The following is a 27,947-nucleotide window of genomic DNA, read 5'->3' as shown; positions in this document are numbered from 1 at the left end:
GCAATGAGTGATGCTTAATCTAAGCATGGGAAGCCTTTTAAGGAGGATTCAGAAGAGACAGATTCCATTTCTGCTTCGGCTGGTGAGCCTCTCCTGTGGAGTTCATCCAGACCCTCCATCGGAGTCATCGGCTTCACAGCCTGCCCTTTGGATTTTGGACTCTGCATTCCCGGGGTCACGTGAGACACTTTTATAAATTTTATATTTGTGGGTGTTCCCTGTTGATTATGTTTATCTAGAGAACCCTAACTAATACATCTTGGTACCAGGAGTGGTTCTTAAGAAACAGAATCTTAAAAATGGGTATTTATGAATGGTTTTCTACCCTGACTGGACTCAGAGACACTAAGGACTCTGATTCCCATAATCAGAATGACACTCCCAATCCATGCAGTGAGTTGGCAAAAGAGATAGTCAAAATATCATTTGATTCTCCTAATGCTTCGCTTGTACGAAGCCAGACTCTGGGGAATAATGTTTTTGACACCTTTACAGAGTTTTGTAGAAATAAGAGGTATAGAGATGTTGGTTCGTTGTTTTTAGATACACTGGCTACATTAAGGGGTGAAAGGGATGGGCTTAAGGCTTGAAACGAGAAGCTTAAGCGCTGTCTGAAAGATGTAGATGTTTCTATGAGCATCCTGAAGGAAAATCTTATTTCCTGTAGCTGTAGACTTGAGATCTCTGAAAATCAGACTCAGAATTTTATGGTCAGAGTAGCAACTTTACAATGTAAACTGAAATCTCATTCTTGCATGGTGTCTGCCATTAAAGTGAGAGCATTGATTGGAAAGGAGTGGGACCCTGAAATATGGGATGGTGACATATGGATTGATAATGATGTCGGGGGTGAGGTTGAAACCCTAGAGCATGCTAAGTCTTCTCTAGATAACCCTGTAATAGTTTGCCCTGAGGACGTAACCACCCCACCTCCAGCCTGCCTTGAGAAGTTGACCACCCAACCTCCTCCTGAAAAGATTAGCCCTAGAGTAATTAATCCTCTTTCACCAGATGAAACTGCAAATGAATGCTCTGAAGCAAATGGCTTGGAAGATATTTCTGATTCTTTTCATGAACCATCCCCACCACCCCTCATTTCTTCCAGACCTATAACTAGACTAGAGTCCCAACAGGCCCCTAAAGGTGAGGTACAAAGTATCACACATGAGGAGGTACATTATAGTCCAGAAGAACTGTGTGAGTTTTCCAATTTATATAGAAATCAGGGGAATATGTGTGGCAATGGATTTTAAGGGTGTGGGATAATGGTGGAAGGAATAAAAGACTGGATTAGGCTGAATTTATTGATATGGGCCCCCTAAACAGAGATTCTGCATTCAGTGTTATAGCTCGAGCGGTTAGAAAAGGTATTAACAGTTTGTGAGGATGATTGGTTGAAACATGGATCAAAAGGTGGCCAATATTACCTGAGGTTGAAATGCCAGAACTGCCCTGGTATAATGTAGATGAGGGGATCCAGAGGCTTAGAGAGATTGGAATGTTAGAGTGGATTTATCATGCAAAGCCTGCTCTTACACCCCAGGAATGTCCAGAGGATGCACCTTTAACCAGAACAGTGAGAAATAAATTTGTGAGACTAGTGCCATCATCCCTGAAGAGTTTCAGAGTTGCACTTCTCTGTAGGTTAGATATTACTGTGGTAACTGCTGTAACTGAGCTGGGAATCTTAAACATATGGGATGTTTGGACCCCAAGTTGGCAGAAGCCAGATGGCAGCACTTAATTGTCAAAGACAGGGTGGATGTGGCAATTATAATAGACAGCAAACTCAAAGCAAAAGTCAAAATAATCTGACTCAGAGATTTGTGGCATTGGCTAGTAAATCATAGGGTACCTAGAAATACAATAGAACGGCAGTCTGCTAAATTCTTGTTCTAGATGTATAAACAAAAGAGTTCTAGGTCAAGTGAACAGAAGTCTAACCTGAATTACAAAAACACAGAGTCACGGCCCCTTAATCAATTTCCAGACTTGAGACAGTTTACAGACTCAGAGCCCCTTGAATGAAAGGGAGGCCAGGTCCCTTTGGGGGAGAACCTTGTTACACTGCCAAAAATTTATACTGTTAATCTTCCTCCAAGCCTTCCCCAAGGATTCCGACTGCCTTTTATCAGGGTAACTGTGCATTGGGGAAAAGGAAATGATCAGATATTTCGGAGATTATTAGACATTGGTTCAGAAGTGACATTAATTCCAGGGGACCCAACACCTCAGTCTGGACCACCAGTCAGAGTGGGGGCTTATGGAGGCCAGGTGATCAATGGAGTTTTAGCTCAGGTCCATCTCGCAGTGGGTCCAGTGGGCCCCTGGACTCATCCTATAGTTATTTCCCCAGTTCCAGAATGTATAATTGGTATAAATACTGAGCAACTGGTAGAATCCCCACATTGGCTCTCTAACTCATGCAGTGAGGGCTATTATGGTGGGAAAGGCCAAGTGGAAGCCACTAGAACTGTCCCTACCAAGCAAAATAGTAAATCAGAAACAATACTGGATTCCTAGAGGGATTGCAGAAATTACTGCCACTCTTAAGGACTTGAAGGATGCATGGGTGGTGATTCCCACCACATCCCCATTCAACTCTCCTATTTGGCCTGTGCAGAAAACAGATGGGTCTTGGAGGATGACAGTGGATTATCATAAACTCAACTAGGTGGTAACTCCAATTGCAGCTGCTGTTCCAGATGTGGTATCATTGCTTGAGCAAATCAATACCTCCCCTGGTACCTGATATGCAGCTATTGATCTGGCAAATGCTTTTTTCTTGATAGCTATTAGTAAGGACCACCAGAAACAGTTTGCTTTCAGCTGGCAAGGTCAGCAATATACTTTCACTGTCCTACCTCAGGGGTATATCAGCTCTCCAGCCCTATGTCATAATCTTGTCCACAGAGACCTTGATCGTTTCTCCCTCCCACAAGACATCACACTGGTCCATTATATTAATGATATCATGTTGATTGGACCTAGTGAGCAAGAAGTAGCAACTACTCTAGATTTACTGGTAAGGCACTTGTGTGTCAGAGGGTGGGAGATAAATCTAACAAAAATACAGGGGACTTCCACCTCAGTGAAATTTCTAGGTGTCCAGTGGTGTGGGGCATGTCGAGATATCCCTTCTAAGGTGAAGGATAAGTTGCTGCATCTGGCCCCTCGTATGACCAAAAATGAGGCACAATGCCTAGTTGGTCTTTTTGGATTTTGGCGACAACATATTCCTCATTTGGGTGTGCTACTCCGGTCCATTTATTGAGTGATCAGAACAGCTGCCAATTTTGAGTGGGGACCTGAACAAGAGGAGGCTCTGCAACAGGTCCAGGCTGCTGTACAAGCTGCTCTGCCACTTGGGCTGTATGATCCAGCAGATCCAATGGTGCTGGAAATGTCAGTGGCAAATAGAGATGCAGTCTGGAGCATCTGGCAGGCCCCTATAGGAGAATCACAACACAGACCCTTAGGATTTTGGAGCAAAGCCTTACCATCTGCTGCAGATAACTATTCTCCTTTTGAGAAACAGCTTTTGGCCTGCTACTGGGCCTTAGTAGAGACTGAATGCTTAACCATGGGCCACCAAGTTACCATGAGACCTGAGTTGCCTATCATGAGCTGGGTGTTGTCTGACCCACCAAGCCATAAAGTTGGGCATGCGCAGCAGCGCTCTATTGTAAAATGGAAAAGATATGTATGAGATACAGCCAGAGTATGTCCTGAAGGCACAAGTAAGTTACATGAAGAAGTGGCCCAAATGCCCATTGTTTCCACTCCTGCCACATTACCTTCTCTTTCCCAGACCAGAGCCATGGCCTCTTGGGGAGTTCCTTAAAGCGAATTGACCGAGAAAGAGAAAACTCGGGCCTGGTTTACAGATGGTTCGGCACAATATGCAGGTAACACCCGAAAGTGGACAGCTGCAGCATTACAACCCCTTTCTGGGGTGTCCTTGAAGGACAGCGGTGAGGGGAAATCCTCCCAGTGGGCAGAACTTCGAGCAGTGCACCTGGTTGTTCATTTTGCTTTGAAGGAAAACTGGCCAGAGGTGTATTTGTATACTGACTCATGGGCTGTTGCTAATGGTTTGGCTGGATGGTCAGGGACTCGGAAAGAACATATTTGGAAAATTGGGGACAAATAAGTCTGGGGAAGAAGTATGTGGATAGACCTTTCTGAGTGGGCTAAAAACATGAAGATATTTGTGTCCCATGTGAAGGCACACCAGAGAGTGACTTCAGCAGAGGAAGATTTTAATAATCAAGTGGATAAGATGACCTGTTCTGTGGATACCAGTCAGCCTCTTTCCCCAGCAATCCTGTCATTGCCCAATGGGCTCTTGAACAAAGTGGTCATGGTGTTAGGGATGAAGGTTATGCATGGGCTCAGCAACATGGACTTCCACTCACCAAGGCTGACCTAGCTACAGCCACTGCTGAGTGCCTAATCTGCCAGCAGCAGAGACCCACACTCAGCCCCCAATATGGCACCATTCCCCAAGGTGACCAGCCAGCTACATGGTGGCAAGTTGATTACATTGGACCACTCCCTTCTTGGAAGGGGCAGCAATTTGTTCTAACTGGAATAGACACATGCTCTGGATAATGGCTTTGCTTTCCCTGCACGCAATGCTTCTGCCAAAAACTACCATCCATGGCTTACAGAATGCCTTATCCATCATCATGGTGTTCCATATAGCATTGCTTCAGATCAGGGAACACACTTCACAGCAAATGAAGTGCTGGAATGGGCACATGCTCATGGAATTCTCTGGTCTTACCATGTTCCCCATCATCCAGAGGCAGCTGGATTGATAGAACAGTGAAATGGCCTTTTGAAAACTCAATTACGGTGCCAACTAGGTGGCAGTACCTTAAAAGGCTGGGGTAATGTTCTCCAGGAAGCTATGTATGCTCTGAATCAGCGTCCACTCTATGGTGCTGTTTCTCCCGTAGCCAGGATCCATGGGTCCAGGAACCACGGGGTGGACATGGGAGTAGCCACACTCACTATTACCCCTAGTGATCCACTAGGAAAATTTTTGCTTCCTGTCCCTGAGACCCTGAGCTCTGCTGGTTAGTTAGTTCCAAAACGGGGAGTGTTTCCTCCAGGAGAAACAACAATACTTCCACTGAACTGAAAGTTAAGACTATCACCTGGTCACTTTGGGCTACTTATGCCACTGTATCAACAAGCCAAGAAGGGGATTACATTATTGTCTGGGGTGATTGACCCTATCAGGAGGAAGTAGGACTGCAACTATATAATGGAGGTAAAGAAGAGTTTTCTTGGAATATAGGAGATCCTGGGGCGTCTTTTAGTTCTACCATGCCCTGTGATTAAAATCAATGGAAAACTGCAACAACGCAATCCAGGCAGGACTACCAATGGCTCTGAAACTTGAGGAATGAAGGTTTGGGTCACCCCACCAGGCAAAGAACCATGGCCAGCTGAAGTGCTTGCTGAGGGTAAAGGGAACATGGAATGGGTAGTGGAATAAGGTAGTGATAAATATGAACTTTGACCACGTGATCAGTTACAAAAATGAGGACTGTAATGGAGAAAGACTAGACCTTTCAACAAATGAACAACTGGACATCCATATGCAAAGTTAAAGGATAGGAAATGGTGTACCATGCTAACAGTTTTCAAAAGAAAGCTATAGCAGCAATATGATTATCATGCAGATTTCAGAGCAAAGGGATAAAAAAAAGATCATTTCATAGTGATAAAGGGGTCAGTTTATCAAGAAGATAAAACAATCCTTAATGTGTATGTACCTATTACAGAGCTTTAAAATACATGAAGCACAAGATAAAAAAAAAAACTAATAAAAACAAAAAAGAAATAAAATACATGAAGTAAAATTGCAAGGATAGAGACAAATATATAATTATAGTCAGAGAATTCCATAAACTTCTCTCAAAGATTGATAGAACAATTTGGCAGAAAATCAAAAGGGATATGGTAGATTTGAACAACACTGTCAATCAACTTGATCTGATTGACATTTGCTGAACATAGCACCTTAACATCAGCAGTGTACATATTCTTCTCAAGGTTACATGGAGCATTTACTAAAATAGGCCATATTGTGGGCCATAAAATAGTCTTAATAAATTCAGGAGATATTAGTTCATACAAAATCTGTTCTGACTATGATGGAATTAAACTAGATATAAATAATAGAAAGATTGTTAGAAAATCCCCAAATATTTGGAAAGTGAATAAAGCATGTTTAATTCATGAATCAAAGCAAAATCAAATGCATGTCTTTCAAATAATTTGTTCATTTCATTTAAGTTGTTGAATCTATGGGTACTTACCAGCTTGTTTATAATATATCCCCTCATCCTTTTTGTTTTGCTTGGGCAGACACTGGGAATTGAACCCAGATCTCTGGTATGACAGGCGAGAACTCTGCCTGAGGTGAAAACTCTGCTGAGCTACGGTGGCCCACCCTATCCTCTTATCCTTTTAATAGCTGTAAATCTGGAGTGATGTCACTTCTCATATTTGATATTGGCTATAAATAAAATGCATTTTGATTTTATCAGAATTTGTGGGATGCTGTCAAAGCAGTACATAGAGAGAAGTTTATAGCACTAAATGGTTATATTAGAAAAGAAAAATCAATTTTTTGAAATTGAAATTACTCCAGTTTCCACCTTTAGAAAGAGAAGGAAAGAATAAAGATCAAAATAGAAATCGATGAAATAGGAAATAGAAAAACAATAGAGAAAATAATTGAAACAAAAGTTATAAAATTGATAAACCTGTAGCTAGACTGATCAGGAGGAAAAAGAGAAGATACAAATAGCCAATATCAAATATGAGAAGTGACATCACTCCAGATTTACAGCTATTAAAAGGATAAGAGGATAGGGTGGGCCACGGTAGCTCAGCAGAGTTCTCACCTCAGGCAGAGTTCTCGCCTGTCATACCAGAGATCTGGGTTCATTTCCCAGTGTCTGCCCATGCAAAACAAAAAAGATGAGGGGATATATTATAAACAAGCTGGTAAGTACCCATAGATTCAACAACTTAAATGAAATGAACAAATTATTTGAAAGACATGCATTACCAAATTTCACTCGGAAGACTAGATAGCCTAAAAAGCCCTATATTTATTAAAGCTATTGAGTTTATATTTAAAACCTTCCCACAAAGGGCCACAGTGGCTCAGCAGGCAAGAATGCTTGCCTGCCATGCCAGAGGATCTGGGTTTGATTCCCGGTGCCTGCCCATGTGAAAACAAACAAACAAACAAAAAAAAAACCTTCGCACAAAGAATATGCCAGGCCTAGATAATTTCACTGGTTAATTGTATCAGATATTTAAGGAAGGAATAAATATCTTCCTTCTATATTTATTCCTTCCTTAATAAGGAATTATAATAATAATATTATTATATTTTAATATAATTAAAATATATTAATTATACTTTAATATAATTTTATATTATATTAATATAAAATTAATTTATATAATTTTAATTATATAAATTATATAAATTTAAATTTTTACATATTTTTAAATTTCTGTAAAATTACACATTTATAATTTATAAATTATATAATTTATATAAATATATATTTATATATATTATATATATATATATTATATATAAATATTCTATACAAAACTCTTCCAGAAAGTAGAAGAGGGAGGAATATTTCTCAACCCATTCTATGAGGCCAGCATTGCCTTAATACCAAAACCAAAGTCAAAAAGCTACAGGCCAAAATCCCTCATGAACATAGATATAAAATTTCAAAACAAAATTTAAGCAAATTTAATCCAACAGCATATTAAAAGTAAATTACAGGGTGGTGTGATGGTGACTCAGTGGCAGAATTCTCACCTGCCATGCCGGAAACCCAGGTTCGAATCCTAGTGCTTGCCCATGCAAAAAAAAAAAAGTAAATTACATACTGGTTGAAAAGTGCTTTGAAAACTATTGTTTTTTTCTTTCTTTGCTTTGTATATATGTTTTTTATATCATTTTTAAAAGTTAAAAAAACAAAGTAAATTACATCATAACCTTGTAAGGTTTATCACAGAAATTTAAAGTTGGTTATAGTAGCTGCTTTAAGATTTTTGACTGATGACACAACTGTGTCATCTCAGGGTTGACATCAGTTGATTGTGCTTTGTCTTGTGAATTGATATTTTCTGGGTTCAAAATTGCTGAGTAATTTTGAGTTGTATCTCAGACATTTTGAATCTTATGAGGTTCTGGGTCTTGCTTGATTTTAAGGAGAATGATGACTTTTGTCGTTGTTTTAGCATGCAATCTACCTTGTTAACTTACAAATCACTAACTGCCTTTTAAGGATTATGATTCCAATATCCTTTCAGTTTTCAGAGTCTTTGTAGTGTTATTTGGACCTGTCCCTATGTATGTTACCCAGTGGCCTGTATGGGACCTGAGCAACAGTCTAATCTGTAGTTCTGTTCCCAAAAGCTTCAGTACACTGTTTAGGGACAGATCCATCTGTGCAGCTCTTGAGGTTTTTCCAGAATTACTCTCTTAAGATCTCTCCTCTCTAAAATGTCCCCAACACTTTGTGGCTTTGGGGAGCTCCCTTTCACCGCCCTTTTACCAGAAAGCCAGAGTTTTCATTTTCCCACAAGTCCATCAGCTTCTGGGGCTAAATGGTAGAAGGACACAGAGAGGGAGGGAAAAAAATGGGACTCACACTATACTTTTGGGACCACATGTCCTCTGACCAGAGAATAGAGTTCCCTTAGTTCAGAGTTTTAGGCATGATCCTGATGTGATTTCTATTTTCATTCCTACCATCATACACAGACCCTACCATTGTGGGATTGCCTGAGGTCTGAGACAAGAAAAAAATGGAAAAAAAGATTTTTAAAATAACAATAAATAAAAACATGGAATATCCTCTACCCTCTCTGACCCTTAAGAAACCCCTTTCCCACTCCTTTTATCATAAACAGTAAGGATTTATTTTGGAGCACTTTTGGGTTTTGGTCTGGCTTTGAATCCAGGTAAGAAAAATACTAAACTGGAAAAAATGGAAAACTCAGTGACAAAAATAAAGTGTCAATGGCTGAGAGATTCCAAACAGAGTTGAGAGGTTATCCTGGAGGTTATTCTTACGCACTAAACAGATAGCACCTTATTAGTCAAGATGTAATGGAGAGGCTGGAGGGAACTGCCTGAAAATGTAGAGCTGTGTTCCAGTAGCCATGTCGCTTGAAGATGATTGTATAATGATACAGCTTTATACAATGTGATGTGTGATTGTGAAAACCTTGTGTCTGATGCTCCTTTTATCTACCTTATCAGCAGACGAGTACAATATATGGAATAAAAATAAATAATGGGGGAACAAATGTTAAAATAAATTTAGATTGAAATGCTAGTGATCAATGAAAGGGAGGGATAAGGGGTATGGTATGTATGAATTTTTTTCTGTTGTCTTTTTGTTTCTTTTTCGGAATTGATGCAAATGTTCTAAGAAATGATCATGGTGATGAATATGCAACTATGTGATGATATTGTGAATTGATTATATATGTAGAACAGAATGATCATAAGTTAAGATGTTTGTGTTTGTTGCTATATTTTTTTTTAATTAAAAAAATAAAATAAAATAAACTCAGCTCCGCCGGCCCGCCGCGCGGCACCCACACCCCGCAGCAGCCGACCCGCCCGCCCTCCTTCTCCCCTCTTCCCCCTCCTGCTGGGGCGGCGGCTCTCCAACCACCACGGTGCCCTCTTCCCCCGCCTTCACTGGCTCTTCCGCCACCAGCCTCGACAGCCTTGCCGCCCTCACCTTTCCTCCTCCAGAACAGCTACTGGGGGAGTGGAGACAATACAGAGCAGCTCCCGGAGCCACGACGGAGATCAAAGGGACAGCGTACCCCATCCTGGAACGGCTGACTGTCTGGGAGAACCAGCTCCAGTGAGAACACCGAGGGACGTGGGCTTTCCTGCGCGGGACGGCAAGCGGCCAGAGTCCCTCCCTTCCTCCTTCCCAGGCCAGCTGGCAGAATTGGACAGGCGGTCCCCTCAGGCCGCGGCGGCTGGCGTCCCCACCACGCGAGGCCCCCCGGACCAACTGAAAGAGTTGGGTCAAAAATCCCCAGACTGCGGAGAACGGTGACCAGGGGGTCCCTTCCAAACATGTGATTCCCCGGTCCACCTGGGAACAGTACACTCTCCTGGGCTGCGACAGCTGGCGCCCTTCCGCCACGCTTGGCGCCCCGGGCCGACTAGGAAATTTGGTCGGGCGCTCTCACGTGCTGCGGCGGCCGGCGACCCTCCCCGCGTTCGGACCCCCGGGCTGGCTGGCACTCCTCCAAGACGCTTCGGCTGCCAAACCTCCCCTACGGCGAGAGTTTTCCAGAGTTAAAGGACCCACAGCAACTTTTACTGGTGGATCCCGTAGACAAACGTGTGCCACGAGCACCACCTACTGGGCAGGATAAGAAAAACAGAACCCAGAGATTTCACAGAAAAATCTTACAACCTGTGGGGTCCAACACTCAGGGAAATCTGACTAAATGCCCAGACGCCAGCAGAAGATAACGGATCACTCTCAGAAAATTGAAAATATGGCCCAGTCAAAGGAACAAACCAATAGTTCAAATGAGATACAGGAGCTGAAACAACTAATGCTGAATATACGAACAGAAATGGAAAACCTCTTCAAAAATGAAATCGATAAATTGAGGGAGGACATGAAGAAGACATGGGCTGAACATAAAGAAGAAATAGAAAAACTGAAAAAACAAATCACAGAACTTATGGAAGTGAAGGATAAAGTAGAAAAGATGGAAAAAACAATGGATACCTACAATGATAGATTTAAAGAGACAGAAGATAGAATTAGTGATTTGGAGGATGGAACATCTGAATTCCAAAGAAACAGAAACTATCGGGAAAAGAATGGAAAAATTCGAAGAGGGTATCAGGGAACTCAAGGACAATATGAACCGCACAAATATACGTGTTGTGGGTGTCCCAGAAGGAGAAGAGAAGGGAAAAGGAGGAGAAAAACTAATGGAAGAAATTATCACTGAAAATTTCCCAACTCTTATGAAAGACCTAAAATTACAGATCCAAAAGTGCAGTGCACCCCAAAGAGATTAGAACCAAATAGGCGTTCCCCAACACTTATTAGTTAGAATGTCAGAGGTCAAAGAGAAAGGAGGATCTTGAAAGCAGTGAGAGAGAAGCAATCCATCACATACAAGGGAAACCCAATAAGACTATGTGTAGATTTCTCAGCAGAAACCATGGAAGCTAGAAGACAGTGGGATGATATATTTAAGTTACTAAAAGAGAAAAACTGCCAACCAAGACTCCTATATCCAGCAAAATTGTCCTTCAAAAATGAGGGAGAAATTAAAACATTCTCAGACAAAAAGTCACTGAGAGAATTTGTGACCAAGCGACCAGCTCTGCAAGAAATACTAAAGGGAGCACTAGAGTCAGATACAAAAAGACAGAAGAGAGAGATATGGAGAAGAGTGTAGAAAGAAGGAAAGTCAGATATGATATATACAATACAAAAGACAAAATGGTAGAGGAAAATATTATCCAAACAGTAATAACTCTAAATGTCAATGGACTGAATTCCCCAATCAAAAGACATAGACTGGCAGAATGGATTAAAAAACAGGATCCTTCTATATGCTGTCTACAGGAAATGCATCTTAGACCCAAAGATAAATATAGGTTGAAAGTGAGAGGTTGGGAAAAGATATTTCATGCAAATAACAACCAGAAAAGAGCAGGAGTGACTATACTAATATCCAAAAAATTAGACTTCAAATGTAAAACAGTTAAAAGAGACAAAGAAGGACACTATATACTAATAAAAGGAACAATTAAACAAGAAGACATAGCAATCATAAATATTTATGCACCGAACCAGAATGTCCCAAAATATGTGAGGAATACACTGCAAACACTGAAAAGGGAAATAGACACATATACCATAATAGTTGGAGACTTCAATTCACCACTCTCATCAATGGACAGAACATCTAGACAGAGGATCAATAAAGAAATAGAGAATCTGAATATTACTATAAATGAGCTAGACTTAACAGACATCTCTAGGACATTACATCCCACAACAGCAGGATACACCTTTTTTTCAAGTGCTCATGGATCATTCTCAAAGATAGACCATATGCTGGGTCACAAAGCAAGTCTTAACAAATTTAAAAAGATTGAAATCATACACAACACTTTCTCGGATCATAAAGGAATGAAGTTGGAAATCAATAATAGGCGGAGTGCCAGAAAATTCACAAATACATGGGGGCTCAACAACACACTCTTAAACAACAAGTGGGTCAAAGAAGAAATTGCAAGAGAAATTAGTAAATACCTAGAGGCGAATGAAAATGAAAACACAACATATCAAAACTTATGGGACGCAGCAAAGGCAGTGCTAAGAGGGAAATTTATTGCCCTAAATGCCTTTATCAGAAAAGAAGAAAAGGCAAAAATGCAGGAATTAACTGTCCACTTGGAAGAACTGGAGAAAGAACAGCAAACGAATCCCAAAGCAAGCAAAAGGAAAGAAATAACAAAGATTAGAGCAGAAATAAATGAAATTGAAAGCATGAAAACAATAGAGAAAATCAATAAGACCAGAGGTTGGTTCTATGAGAAAATCAATAAGATTGATGGGCCCTTAGCAAGATTGACAAAAAGAAGAAGAGAGAGGATGCAAATAAATAAGATCAGAAATGGAAGAGGAGACATAACTACTGACCTCACAGAAATAAAGGAGGTAATAACAGGATACTATGAACAACTTTACGCTAATAAATACAACAATTTAGATGAAATGGATGGGTTCCTGGAAAGACATGAACAACCAACTTTGACTCAAGAAGAAATAGATGACCTCAACAAACCAATCACAAGTAAAGAGATTGAATTAGTCATTCAAAAGCTCCCTAAAAAGAAAAGTCCAGGACCAGATGGCTTCACATGTGAATTCTATCAAACATTCCAGAAAGAATTAGTACCAACTCTCCTCAAACTCTTCAAAATAATCGAAGTGGAGGGAAAACTACCTAATTCATTCTATGAAGCCAACATCACCCTCATACCAAAACCAGGCAAAGATATTACAAAAAAAGAAAACTACAGACCAATCTCTCTAATGAATATAGATGCAAAAATCCTCAATAAAATTCTAGCAAATCGTATCCAACAACACATTAAAAGAATTATACATCGTGACCAAGTAGGATTCATCCCAGGTATGCAAGGATGGTTCAACATAAGAAAATCAATTAATGTAATACACCACATCAACAAATCAAAGCAGAAAAATCACATGATCATCTCAATTGATGCAGAGAAGGCATTTGACAAGATTCAACATCCTTTCCTGTTGAAAACACTTCAAAAGATAGGAATACAAGGGAACTTCCTTAAAATGAAAGAGGGAATATATGAAAAACCCACAGCTATTATCATCCTCAATGGGGAAAAATTGAAAACTTTCCCCCTAAGATCAGGAACAAGACAAGGATGTCCACTATCACCACTATTATTCAACATTGTGTTAGAAGTTCTAGCCAAACAATTAGACAAGAAAAAGAAATACAAGGCATCAAAATTGGAAAGGAAAAAGTAAAACTATCACTGTTTGCAGACGATATGATACTATACGTCGAAAATCCGGAAAAATCCACAACAAAACTACTAGAGCTAATAAATGAGTACAGCAAAGTAGAAGGCTACAAGATCAACATTCAAAAATCTGTAGCTTTTCTATACACTAGTAATGAACAAGCTGAGGGGGAAATCAAGAAACGAATCCCATTTACAATCGCAACTAAAAGAATAAAATACCTAGGAATAAATTTAACCAAAGAGACAAAAAACCTATATAAAGAAAACTACAAAAAACTGCTAGAAGAAATCACAGAAGACCTAAATAGATGGAAGGGCATACCGTGTTCATGGATTGGAAGACTAAATATAATTAAGATGTCAATCCTACCTAAACTGATCTACAGATTCAATGCAATACCAATCAAAATCCCAACAACTTATTTTTCAGAATTAGAAAAACCAATAAGCGAATTTATCTGGAAGGGCAGGGTGCCCCGAATTGCTAAAAACATCTTGAGGAAAAAAAACGAAGCTGGAGGTCTCGCGATGCCGGATTTTGAGGCATATTATGAAGCCACAGTGGTCAAAACAGCATAGTATTGGCATAAAGATAGATATATCGACCAATGGAATCGAATAGAGTGCTCAGATATAGACCCTCTCATCTATGGACATTTGATCTTTGATAAGGCAGTCAAGCCAACTCACCTGGGACAGAACAGTCTCTTCAATAAATGGTGCCTAGAGAACTGGATATCCATATGTAAAAGAATGAAAGAAGACCCGCATCTCACACCTTATACAAAAGTTAACTCAAAATGGATCAAAGATCTAAACATTAGGTCTAAGATCATAAAACAGTTAGAGGAAAATGTAGGGAGATATCTTATGAATCTTACAACTGGAGGTGGTTTTATGGACCTTAAACCTAAAGCAAGAGCACTGAAGAAAGAAATAAATAAATGGGAGCTCCTCAAAATTAAACACTTTTGTGCATCAAAGAACTTCATCAAGAAAGTAGAAAGACAGCCTACACACTGGGAGATAATATTTGGAAATGACATATCAGATAAAGGTCTAGTATCCAGAATATATAAAGAGATTGTTCAACTCAACAACAAAAAGACAGCCAACCCAATTACAAAATGGGAAAAAGACTTGAACAGACACCTACCAGAAGAGGAAATACGGATGGCCAAGAGGCACATGAAGAAATGCTCAATGTCCCTGGCCATTAGAGAAATGCAAATCAAAACCACAATGAGATATCATCTCACACCCACCAGAATGGCCATTATCAACAAAACAGAAAATGACAAGTGCTGGAGAGGATGCGGAGAAAGAGGCACACTTATCCACTGTTGGTGGGAATGTCAAATGGTGCAACCACTGTGGAAGGCAGTTTGGCGGTTCCTCAAAAAGCTGAATATAGAATTGCCATACGACCCAGCAATACCATTGCTAGGTATGTACTCAAAGGACTTAAGGGCAAAGACACAAACGGACATTTGCACACCAATGTTTATAGCAACTTTATTTACAATTGCAAAGAGATGGAAACAGCCAAAATGTCCATCAACAGAAGAATGGCTAAATAAACTGTGGTATATACATACGATGGAATATTATGCAGCTTTAAGACAAGATAAACTTATGAGGCATGTAATAACATGGATGGACCTAGAGAACATTATGCTGAGTGAGTCTAGCCAAAAACTAAAGGACAAATACTGTATGGTCCCACTGATGTGAACGGACATTTGAGAATAAACTTGAAATATGTCATTGGTAACAGAGTCCAGCAGGAGTTAGAAACAGGGTAAGATAATGGGTAATTGGAGCGGAAGGGATACAGACTGTGCAACAGGACTAGATACAAAAACTCCAAAATGGACAGCACAATAATACCTAATTGTAAAGTAATCATGTTAAAACAGTGAATGAAGCTGCATCTGTGCTATAGGGGTTTTTTGTTGTTGTTTTTTACTATCATTACTACTTTTATTTCTTTTCTCTATATTAACATTTTATATCTTTTTCTGTTGTGTTGCTAGTTCCTCTAAACCAATACAAATGTACTAAGAAACGATGATCATGCATCTATGTGATGATGTTAAGAATTACTGAGTGCATATGTAGAACGGTATGATTTCTAAATGTTGTGTTAATTTCTTTTTTTTATTTTTATTTTTTTTCTTTCCGTTAATAAAAAAAATAAAAAATAAAAATAATAATAATAAACTCAATGCTTGTTTGGTGGTATATCAACCTGTTAACATTTACTTTTCAGAGTCCTCAGATGGCTCTTCCATGTATTCTGTCAAAAATGTATAGTTGTATTCACTGGGAGAAACAAGGAGAAATGTGGTTGCTACATCTTACCTAAAGTCCACTGGATTTTGTTTTAAAGTCAATTTTCTAATGACCTTAAATTTAGATGTTCTATGTATTTTTAAAGGTTAATTGCTTCACAAAAAAAAAAGAGAAAGAAATGAAACAGATCATAAAAAACAGTAAGAAGGTCATATATATCTTTTATAAGACAGAGAACTCAGTCCTTTTGGGCAAAAACAATGTATTAGTCTCTAAAACCTTGAGGACAGAGTGGTATTACTGAGCTAGAATACATGAACTGGGTGGAAGGTGTTCACCCATAGTGAACACCCATTTAAAATACCTGTGAGCCACAGGAAGGGCAGAGCAGTGGAGATCAGTTAAAATGATCAAGATCAACACATTGGGGGAACTGGCATTCTGGTAATAATTATACTACATGTAAAAAAAAAAATAGTCAGCAATCTGGTCTGTACAAAGAAAGAAAACTTCCACACACAAAAAACAACATGACTTCTGAATATTGTTTGAATCTTTTAATTCTCAGCTGTTAAATTAGTTGATTATGGATTGAGTTTCTAAAAGTTTTGAACACTTTTGAGTAGAATACTGATTATTGTAAAATACATAGGGATAAATATCTCTGAAATATAATGGAGGACAAGGAAAGAACATGGTTTTGAGTATCCAACTGGAACAATAGTACCTTAATCCTGAGCAACTGAGAGAGATACTTCTATACTTTGTATACTTTTATTGAACCCAGAGCTGAGATAATACATAATTAAGAAGCAAGGATTAAGTAAACCTAGATTAGGCCAGATAGACCACTTCCAAAATTGTTTCCTTAGGTTGTACTCTGTTTTCCAAGCATTTTTATATTCCATTTATCCAAATATGATTTCTCTGTCTTATTTTCATCTCTTCTAGGTCATGATTTGCTCATTCCCACAGTGCTTACAGGGCCTACATATGCTACCCATAGTTGATTCTCCTGTTACCTCTGATTCCCAATACCAACTACACATTTGTCTTGATCTTCATTGATAAAAGCCACAATTTTCAAACTTTTTAGCAGAACTCTTTGTTCTACTAAATATTCCCATCGACTCCTCAATTTATAAAACAGAGAAAAGTAGAGTTGCTCTGGTAAGACTGGGCTAGTAGGCCTAGAATCCTGTCTTCTTGGTCTCATTTTCACATGTAGTAATATCCAATCTAGCATCTTCCAAAAGCTCTGGAACTACATGGAACACATTAATCAGGCAATTGGTCAGTCCCTGTGAATACCTCTCTTGTTTGAGTCTTATCTTTAGATATTAGGGTTCTCTACTTCAAGGTATTGCTTTATGTTATGTACTTCCACCATTCTTCAATTATGAATTTATTTTTTATTTCATAACTGGGAATTAGTGAAGATTTTCTCACCAAAAATGGAAATAATTGGATGTTCCTTGGAAACAACAAGGGTCTGGGTTCTAAAGTTAGCTGTCAGGATTTAAATGCCAACTTCACCATTTATTCACTGATTGACTTTGGGCAAGTTATTCAATCTTGCTAAGACTATTTCTTAACAATATGGACTTCATCCATAAAATGTGGTTATTAACTTGCCTGATAGTGTTGTTGCATGGATTCAGTGAAATAACCAGCATTTTTATGGCTTGGCACAGAGGAAGCACTCAATGATAAATGTTAGCTATTATTATTAAGCATTGTATGCATATTCTAAACGTCTAATATATATTCTATGTTTTTTATTACATTTTGTTTACTTAGGCACAAATGATGAAAGAGAAATGACATTCAAGCATGCTGCTCTTTTACACCTTCTGGTAACAACTAGAGATGTCCTTTTAACGTGTAACTTGGACACAGCATTGGGTTGGTTGAAAATAAAATTATTTCTAACTTTGTAATCTATTGCAGTATTTTATCTGAAATAACTTTTATTTTTCTGAAAAAGATGCATCTTCCAGGAAATTATATAGTCTTCTTTCACTTCTACGTGCTAAACATTGTGTACATTTTGACATAATTATAATGGAATATATATTTTACTCGGCTTATTTTCATTTAAAAATATGTTTAGCAACTATCATCTAGAAAGATAGATATTAGGGTGCTCTGAGTTAGGCCTGAATTACAGATCCTAATGACCTTAAGCAAATTTTATTGTATAATTATTATTATGCATTTTTTTCAAAAGAAGATTTGACATTTTGCCATATATATTTTAGGTGCTCATTGAATATTTGTGGCTTTGAGTCTTTGCTAGATAAAGCATAATTCAATTATAGTCAGAGCTTCTCTATGATTTACCACAGGGATTAAGTGAAATCATTGAAAGCTAAGTACTTGGACTGAATTGTGGCACCTCAAAGAAATACATTTACTAAGTCATACTTTCACATTACTGTTTAGCTACCTTGAATAATACTATAAAATACTAGAAAAGTAAAATCCTTATTTGAAAATTAGCTTCTATATACCAACCCATAATGAATCATACAGCTGCCTTGGGCATTTTTAGTGGAGGACTTTCTCACCCTTCTATTCCCCTCCAAATCAAGGAGCAACTTTTTATCCAGGGTATGGACAGATGAGTAAAAAAAATGGCTAAAAAATAAATAAATAATAGAGGGGATGAGGGGTAAAATAAATTGGGTATATTGAAATACTAGTGGTCAATGAGAGGAAGGGGTAAAGGATATGGGATGTATGAGTCTGTTCTCTCATTTCTTTTTCTGGAGTGATGCAAATATTCTAAAAATGATCATGGTGATGAATACACAACTATGTGATGATACTGTAAGCCACTGATTCATGCACATACAGTCTGGACTGTATGTGTGTGAAGATTTCTGTATGAAAATATTTAAAATTAAAAATTAAAAAACCAAAGAGCAAGTTATTTAGTTATATTTATAATTATATGATTAGTTACATAAATAGTTATATATTTATATTGACCTCCTTTCCTTCTCTCTCTGTTGTGGCAGGGGAAGAAAGGTCTCTGTTTTGCTCTCTCCCAGAGATCTGTATTTTCTTCCAGCTTCCATTTTGCTACTTTTCCAAGGTAGCAAGATATAGAGTCTCATTGTTCAAAGTTCACAGTTTCCTTTCTTGGATTTAACCCAGAAATAATTCAGCATAGAATAAGGGGTACGATAGTAGAGATACACAGTGTTGGCATTTATAAAGGATAGAGAGTGTTGCCTTTAAGTTGAATATTAAAAAATAAAAATTTGTTAACTAGATAAAGTATAAAAGAGTATTCTAGGCAGAATTAAGAGCCCAGAGGGTTGGCACAGTTGGCAATGTTTACAGATAGTTCCATGCATTTTGATTTAAGAGTACAAGGTGAAAAGCAACAGGAGCTATGGAAAAGTAAGCAAGAGCCAAATCATGAGGAGCATTTTAAGCTCCACAAAAGAGTTTGGGTTTTATCCTGTAGATGCTATGGAGCCATTTAAACAATTATGCTACTAGATTAGCTTTATCTTTTGGAATGTCTTCTGCCGGTGACAGAATGGAGAAAATTTATAATAAGTTTGGAGAGTAAGAGGCTGAAAGAATGTTAAGTCAATCTCCAAATTCCCCATCAGGACTCTAGCAGTACGAATATAAAATTAAAATGAATGTGCACATTGAACATATGAATATGAACATTAAAACTTTAAAATTTATTATGTTACTTATTACCCAAATATTCATTGAACACCAGATCTACATAAATTACTATGTTCTATTGCAGTAATTCACAAAACTTGCTGTGCAGCAGAATCACCAGGAAAGCTTTTTAGATAAAGAAATCCCTGGGTTCCATTTTATGTTTACTGTATATGAATCTTCAGTTTACCGAATATGAATATGAATCAAGAATGTATATGTTTAGAAATTGCCCTTAATGAGTGTGAATTTAGGCACTGTTATTTTAGCAGATATACAAACTAATTATGTATAAATATCATGGATTCAATCCTGAAAGAGTTTATGGACTAATGAAGTTGATAGTCATATAAATAAGTAACCAGAAATCAAGTACAAAGTCTTATATTCTATGAAAGTCATGTAGATAAGATACCAAGAAAATTCCAGTGAAGCAACATTTCAACAAGACTTATATAAGTCTTATCTGATAGAAGTATAATCCCTGGGATTTAGGAAGAATGCAGTAGCATTCAAAGGGCTATAGAGTAGGAAAAGATGGGATATATTCAGAGAATATATAGAGTATATCTAAGTATATTAGTGGTTAGAGTGTAAAAGAGACATTTGGGACATATTTTCAGCTTCTCTCAACTTTGGGGTTTTCATTTGTCAATATTTCTGATCAAAATCAGAAAAGGATTGAAGGAAATTGTAACTGTTTCCACTATGACTCATTTCCTTTCAGTGTTTTAAGGATGAATTTCTCAAAGGACAAAAATCCATGCATTTTTTTTCTACTTTTGCATTCTGGCAGGATATTTGGCACATGCCAAAGATGTCTACAAAAGCATTTTAGGCTCCTATTTGGATTACATTTGGAGACAGCTGGAGATTGTACAGTTTGTTAGGAAGAAAAAGCCTGAAACCAACTACAAGATACAAGAATTGCAATGTCAGATACTACGTTGGATACAAACTGAAAAGCAAATTAAGGTTAACTTTTTAAATAAAACAGATAAATGTGGGTAGACAACGGTGGCTTAGTGGCAGAATTCTCTGCTGTGCGGGAGAAGCGGGTTCAATTCCCGGAGCCTGCCCATGCCAAAAAAGAAAAAAAGCAAACAGATAAAAGTAATTTATTTAAATAAGAATTGGGTTTATAAGATAAATTTTTGTATTTAACTTTGAATTTATGAAACAATCTGTACTAGTTGGCCCCTTGACAATTTTTCCCTTACGAAAGTTAACAGAATCAGACCCAGAGAAAGTATGATTTGTATTGTTATGTCTCAAATTTAAAACTTTAATTTTTACTAAGCACAGTTTTCTAGGGATCGGTGCTCTTGTTGTGAAAAAACTTTGTAAGTCCTTTAACTATACACAATAATAAAACTACAATAATTTATTTCTAGTTAGTGATATAGATGTCATATGATTCTACAAACACACAAAAAAAGTTTATGGCTTGGATTATATTGGAAATTATTTGCCTACCCTACCTCAAGCATAGAAGGGGTGCATTAATAAGGACTTAAGAGAAAATGCTTTTAAAAATCTTATCAAGCAGAGAAACATTTCGAATAATTGACACGAAAATCTGTATACAATTTTTTTTCTTTGTATGCTGTATGGCAGGGGTCACATTTAGCTCTTTTTCCATGTGAGTATCCTCTTATTGCAGCACCATTTGTTGAATTTTTGGTTGGTTTGGTTTTTTGTTTGTTTGTTTGGCAAGTGCATGGACCGGGTATCAAACCCGGGTCTCCAGCATAACTGGCGAACATTCTACCACTGAACTACCCTTGCACCCCCTGTATACAATTTCATATGGTCTTTTTTTTTCTTTTTCCTTCCCTACCTTCCCTATATCTTTACCTCTAACTTTGTGGTTTCTTGGGTAACTTGCCTAGTTATTAAAATTGGTTAAATTGACAAGTAAGAAGCTCAAAATTAAAAGTGACTTATTTCCACCCCCCTCTTAAAAAAAACTGTAATGGTAAATAGATCAATTTAGCAGCAAATCATTGGTTTCTCCAACAAATTCAAACTCATCTGGGTTGAATTTGACACAAACAGTGCAGACAAGACAACATATACATTTGTAGAGTCACCTATTTGGGGAAACTTGACAAATGCTAAAAATGGTCTACTCCAAAAGATTTCTTCATTGGTGCTTGATCTAACCAGAATTTATTCCTTTGTGTTTAAGCACTGACTTTCATCTTTTAAAACGCAAATATTGATTTTATAATCTTACTGTCATTAATTTCATGTAAACAGGTTTATTTTGTCTTTGTAACAAACTATTGAAAAGAATAATCATATCTACATATATATAAAATTCTTTATTTTGACTAGGTGCTGATTATAATAAGAATGGATTCAGATAGTGAAAAACATTTACTCATTAAAATCCTTAACAAAATGGAAGGTAGGAAATTTTCAAATATGCTGTATTTGATGACAAATGCTTGGATATATAAAATATACTGATTTAACCAGTTTTTTAATTAATATATAGTTTGCCTACTATAAAATTCATCCTTTTAAAGTGTGAACTTTAACCAGTTTTTAAATCAATCTGAACCATAAGCTCACAATATAAATATACTATAATGTATTTATATGTATTTGTTATTAAAAATTGACACATTTATTTATTGCCAACTAGTTGCTAAATAATACTGGCTTCTTACAACAACTCTATGAATAGGTTTTATTAATTCAGTTTTACAAATAAAGAAACTAAAGTTCATAAAGGTGATTAACATGCCAAAGCTCACAGGTGGTAAGTGAAGAAATCAGAATTTGATCCTAACTCTCTCTTTTCTACTACCCACTACTATCTTCTCTGCCAGCCTTTTCTACTGTATGCTGTGAAACTCATTGCTTATATGCAAACTCTTCTCCTTCACCTCCTTGTCTTAACTGAAGCCCAACTTTCCCCAGATGCTACTGTTGTCCCTATATCCCTCTCATATAGAAGCTGATCATTTTCTCTCCCCATATCTCATAAGTGATGAGAAGATAATTTCGTGTTTTTCATTGTCATTCCCCAAATATTATTCCTCCATCCTTTAAGGCTGTGCCATAGTGCCATACCATTCTGTACCACTCCTTATTGCTGTCATCTACTGCCAATCTGATTAGTCCCCATCATCCATGAACGATTGTGTACCTGGATCATGGTATCCTCTTCATTCCTAGTCCTGCCATCTTCTCTAAGAATAAGATGTCTTTAATGTGACTGATTCATTCAACACCCTAGTCTTATAGTTCCATTGATCTCCTGAACAAATATGACATTCCACTTCATTTACTCCTTGGCTATGCCATCAACTTTGTGATAATACAGAACTGCCCTACCTCTGAATTTTAAACTCTGGTGCATTACTCTGTCTGCAGCTACCTCTGGCTCTCTCATGATCTTCAGCATCTTGGAGATCTATAATGTATCAGTTTCTTTATCATTTCATTTTCTTCTAAGACTCAGTGATGTTATCCATCACTTTAATCACTTTTGTCCTTCTGTTCTACTTATCACTTGAACTTCAACCTGAATCATTTAAGACATTTAACCTCTCTATTCCTACGCCTGAGCTGCTGAGCACTATTGGCAAAAATAACATGACCATGTAGATTGATGCCACTACAAACCTATGATTTTGAACTAACTGGGCTCTTAATACCTCTTAATGATCTTTCTCTATATTCCTAATATTCTTAGTCAGTTTCCATTCCTATTCTCCTAATAGGTACAATCCCTACAATGCCTTCATTTTTAGAAAGGAATTATGCCTCCTAATTTCAGTTAATGGAGTAATAATCCTCCTCAATTTCCTCCCCTACCGTCTACAAACTGGTCTTCATTTCTTTCTATTCTTTTATCCTTCCTTCTTTCTCTGTGGAACAGGTGAATCTTCTCCTTTCCAAGACCAATCTTTCACTTTCTACAGTCTCAATCAGTTAAATTCCTAGCCCAAACTTCCTCTCTAATGACATTTTTCCTTAGTGGTTAAGCCCTCCAGTCTTAAAAGTGAAATAAAATGCCACCTTCAATTTATATCACTCTTTGGTTACCGTTTCCCTTAGCTTTTTAAACTGCATCTTTTACCATCTCCATCTCCCAAAATATTCCTGTACTCTAGCCCACTGAACCACTTGTCATGCTGTTTCATATGTTCATGGCTTTATACCTCCTGTTTTTGCTATTAGAATGCTCTTCCCCTTCCTTTATGAAGCCAACTCCTACATAGCCTTTAAAAGTTAGTTAAACATTTGTTCAGGAAGCCTTCATTTGAATAATTTTTCTCTGTGTCTGAAGGCATAATGTGAATATTTCTAGTGCACCACTTACCACCCTGAGCTATAAAAACTGATTCTCTTGTCTGTTTTCTTCAGCTTCTGGAGGATAAGGACCATACCCTAATATGTATTCCCAGCACCCCGAAAAATACCTGCAATGTAGAAGGCATTCAATAAAAGCTTACTGAATTAAGTGAATAAACCAATGAATGTCTCGCAATATACCTAGTATTGACTAAATGAAAAAGATAGACCTGAAATATAAAAATATAGCAACAAATAATTGCTCATCAGTACAGTTAATAAAGTTAGCTAATATTTTAAATTATAATAGTGTAAGAATGGAAAGTTCTTATAAGAAGAGCCCTGTAATTCCGTAATGAATTTATTGTGTGTCCAGAGTACAGATTTCCAAGCTTAGAATTTTAGTAATTATTTCATTCAGTTTTCTAATCCTGGGATTATGAGTTCATATTCACCAAATTCACATTCACGACAATGTTAGGACAACAGTTAACAATTATAGGGCTGAACTTATCTGTCTAGGATCAAAATAATTTCAAATACTTTTTTAAAAACTAGGAAGCGCTGAGCGATGTTAGCTTATAAAACAAAGAGATTTGGGTAACTGGAGAAATATTTTTTTGAGTAAGCTACCCCCTGGAGAATACTTAAACCTAATGGGGTACCTTCTTCTTTGATGTCACTTAAGATATATAGACAAATTATTATTTTTATATCTTTTCTTATCTAGGCTTCATGCTAAGCATTCCTGTTTCTTTTGGTATTTGGAATTATAATGTCACTATTACTGCTATCTCCATTCAACAAAAATATTGAATCTATAAACTTATTTTTTTTAATTTTCAACTAGCAGTTATCATCAATTTCTAGGAGTTAGGTCTTTTCTTCTGTCATACTATAAGGTAAAATGTTCCATCTTTTTATTCTGTTTTCAGCATCCTACTAATGCACCACCAAGTAATTAATCCACTTTGGTATCATAGCTAACATTTAAACAGATTAGGTCTTAAATAATACGAATCACCTTATAAGTTGTAAAGGAGAAATAGTACTCTCTCCCTTCTTCATATTGCTACCAAAACTATTGTCATGTTCACTAAGCATGACTGTCATTACTATGGCACACATTAGTTAGTGAACTTTGTGGTTGACGAAAGTACACTAATAAAGTTTATCTGAACTAAAATTAGCTATTCTTAAATTAATGGTATCTATCAAAAGTAAGCTGTATGTGTGGGTGCAGAATTTTTTTAGTATTTATTTTATTCTGTTAAAATATTAGTAAAATAAGAGATTTGAATTATAATAAGGAGGCAGAAATGTATCTAAGGATCAGATGGTGCCAATAAGTTTTTTGCTGCTTATACATCTATTGGAAAGAAGAAAAGAAGCATGAAATACCATTTCTTGCTGTTCAGTTATATACTAAAATTTTGGGCTGAAAAACAAAAAGGTAAAATCCACCATGATTTTTACCAAGATAAAATATCAGCACAGAATTGGTGAATGTTTAATTTGGTTGCTTTAAAATTGTATTTTGATCCATTTTATTACTTTACATATAAATTCAGGATTTCCAGGTTCTATCTCTCTCTCCCACCTGCCCCCACCAAAATTTTGCCTATAGTTCAAACTTTCTGATATCCCAGATTTAGGAAAATAATCCAGGAAATCATATTTTAAGCAGTTCCCTCACTGACAGATCTTTAACTCATTTTTATGATAGTGAAATATATGATACACAAAAAAAGTACATGAAAAACTTTCTTATATTTATTCCTTTTTCCAATAGGTTTATCATTGACTGTCTTTTCAAAGGAAAAACAAGATTTCCTGGCATCTAAAGGAGTTTTAAATGGGTAAAATGTGTTTCTTCATCTGGGTAGCAAAGATACTAGTTCCACAGGGAAAGCATAATTTCCCCTAGGATTTAGCATTAAAAAAAGTTTAACAAAATCCATCTCAACCCTTTTCCCAAAAATATAGACTTTAATGTAGATCATTGCCTTGTATATTACATATTATCACTGTCCAGAATTTTAGTTCCATCTTGTTTTTGTTTCCCCAAATTATCATTATTATTGTTGCTATTTTGTGCAAAAAATAGCTGTAAAATTTACCCTTTTTATATGGGATTTTGGGTTTCTTTTGTTTTGTTTTGGGGGTGTCCTTTGCTCATATTGTTTCTTAAATCTCCTTTTTTTCCTAAGTTATATCCTTTAGAAATTCTACCAGTGAGGACCTTCTAATGATCAACTTCTAATGATAATTTGACTTGTCTGAAAATGTTTTTACATTGCATTGTATGTAGAAATGTATTTTCTTATATTAGGATCCAAATAATAAAAATGGAAGATGTAATACAAATAGAAGTCCATAAAAGACGGTCATGAGTATTTTTAACTTCTAGATTGCCCTAGATAGAAGGAAGTATTAGGTAATTTTAATTATAGTAGGTACTATGTTATATGAAATTTGAAGATGGAAAAGGAAAACCATGATATTTGTATCCATCTTTTTTGTTAATTAAATCACTGATGAAGCACATTGAGGGAAAAAAAGCATTTCAAAGTTGTCAGATATTGCTTTATTATATAGAGTCTCAAAGATTAAAACCTTACATTTATAAGAAAATAAGATTTATTTCTTGTGGCGATTTGTCTGTTATTGATAGTACCCAAATAATGAAATTTTTTTTTTGCATGGGTAGGCACCAGGAATGGCAGGTAAGAATTCTGCCTGCTGAGCCACTGTGGCCTGCCCAGAAATTACTATTATTTTTTTTTAGCATGGGCCCGACAGAGATTACATTTTTGGGGGGGCATAGGTAGGCACTGGGAATCAAACCCGGGTCTCCAGCATGGCAGGCAAGAATTTTGCCACTGAGCCACTGTGGTACTGCCCCAGATAATAAAATTAGAGTCCCTTATTCTTGGGGGTGTGAAACAGTCCACAGGTTTTTATATCCTGTTTTAAGAAAAAATGTATAACATCAAAAAGAAAAATTAAAAAAAAGATTAACACTATTGAGGAGCAAATCACCAGAAAATATATCATCTTTCCAAGATCAGTGGACATAGATGAGACAGTAGTAGAATAGCCAGAAACCATCATCTTTCAGCATCCCAAGTAAATAATGACACAGGTATAATTCCATTTCCTTGGCTTTCTTTTATCTTTAGCACATGTTCCTGCATAATTGTACCCAATCAACATATTGGAGCAGATTTTCCCTGGAGTAGTTTCTCATTTGTGGTGGAATACAATTATGTAGAAAATTCCTGTTGGACTAAGCACTGTGAAGAGTTGAATATTCCATGCATGACCTTTAAAACAATTCTTCCAGACACACTTTTAAAAAGTAAGGATATACTACCTTATGGACAGATCAGTAAAACATGTGGATTAAAAATAAATAAATAATAGGGGGAACAAATGTTAAAATAAATTTAGTAGATTGAAATGCTAGTGATCAATGAAAGGGAGGGGTAAGGATATGGTATGTATGAACTTTTTTCTTTTATCTTTTTATTTCTTTTTCTGAATTGATGCAAATGTTCTAAGAAATGATCACGATGATGAATATACAGCTATGTGATGAAAAAAAGAATGTTCATATTGTATGTTGATTGGTTTTATTAATAAAAAAAATTTTTTTTAAGTAAGGATATAAACCAAATCCTTTTTTTTTTGGTCCCATTTGAATAAAAATTTTTCTATTTTCTGTTTATAATCTATGGAAAGAAAATAAGCTATGGCATTAGATAGCAGACTTGAGTTTAGCTCTAACTCCACCACTAACTGTGTGACCTAGAGCAAGTCCTTTACGTGCCTTACTTCACATTCCTCATCTGTAAAGTGAGCTTTACTAATTAACATTGTCTTCATCCCTAGATCTACCTTCGAATTTTACTTACAAGCACAATTTCATTAGAATTATATACTATCTTCATCTGAGAAATCTTTATGCAGTAGTATTTTTTTTCAGAAAAAAAATATA

At 36.7% G+C, this 27,947-nt stretch overlaps 1 protein-coding gene across 2 annotated transcripts in view; it reads left to right on the top strand.

The window, feature by feature from the left end:
* SHOC1 (shortage in chiasmata 1) overlaps positions 1–27,947 on the top strand; it is a 118,280-nt gene that overhangs the window by 56,730 nt on the left and 33,603 nt on the right. For both annotated transcript variants that reach the window (XM_077141940.1, XM_077141932.1), the window contains exons 16-20: positions 17,744–17,848; positions 20,433–20,611; positions 21,977–22,049; positions 25,740–25,806; positions 27,130–27,308. In XM_077141940.1, coding sequence (XP_076998055.1) covers positions 17,744–17,848; positions 20,433–20,611; positions 21,977–22,049; positions 25,740–25,806; positions 27,130–27,308 — 603 coding nt within the window. The remainder of the gene's footprint in view (positions 1–17,743; positions 17,849–20,432; positions 20,612–21,976; positions 22,050–25,739; positions 25,807–27,129; positions 27,309–27,947) is intronic.

This window comes from Tamandua tetradactyla, chromosome 2, assembly GCF_023851605.1.
Source record: "Tamandua tetradactyla isolate mTamTet1 chromosome 2, mTamTet1.pri, whole genome shotgun sequence".
In the NCBI taxonomy this organism is placed as follows: Eukaryota; Metazoa; Chordata; class Mammalia; order Pilosa; family Myrmecophagidae; genus Tamandua; species Tamandua tetradactyla.
Note: the sequence above shows the minus strand (reverse complement) of the source record. Positions and strands in the feature narration are given on the sequence as shown.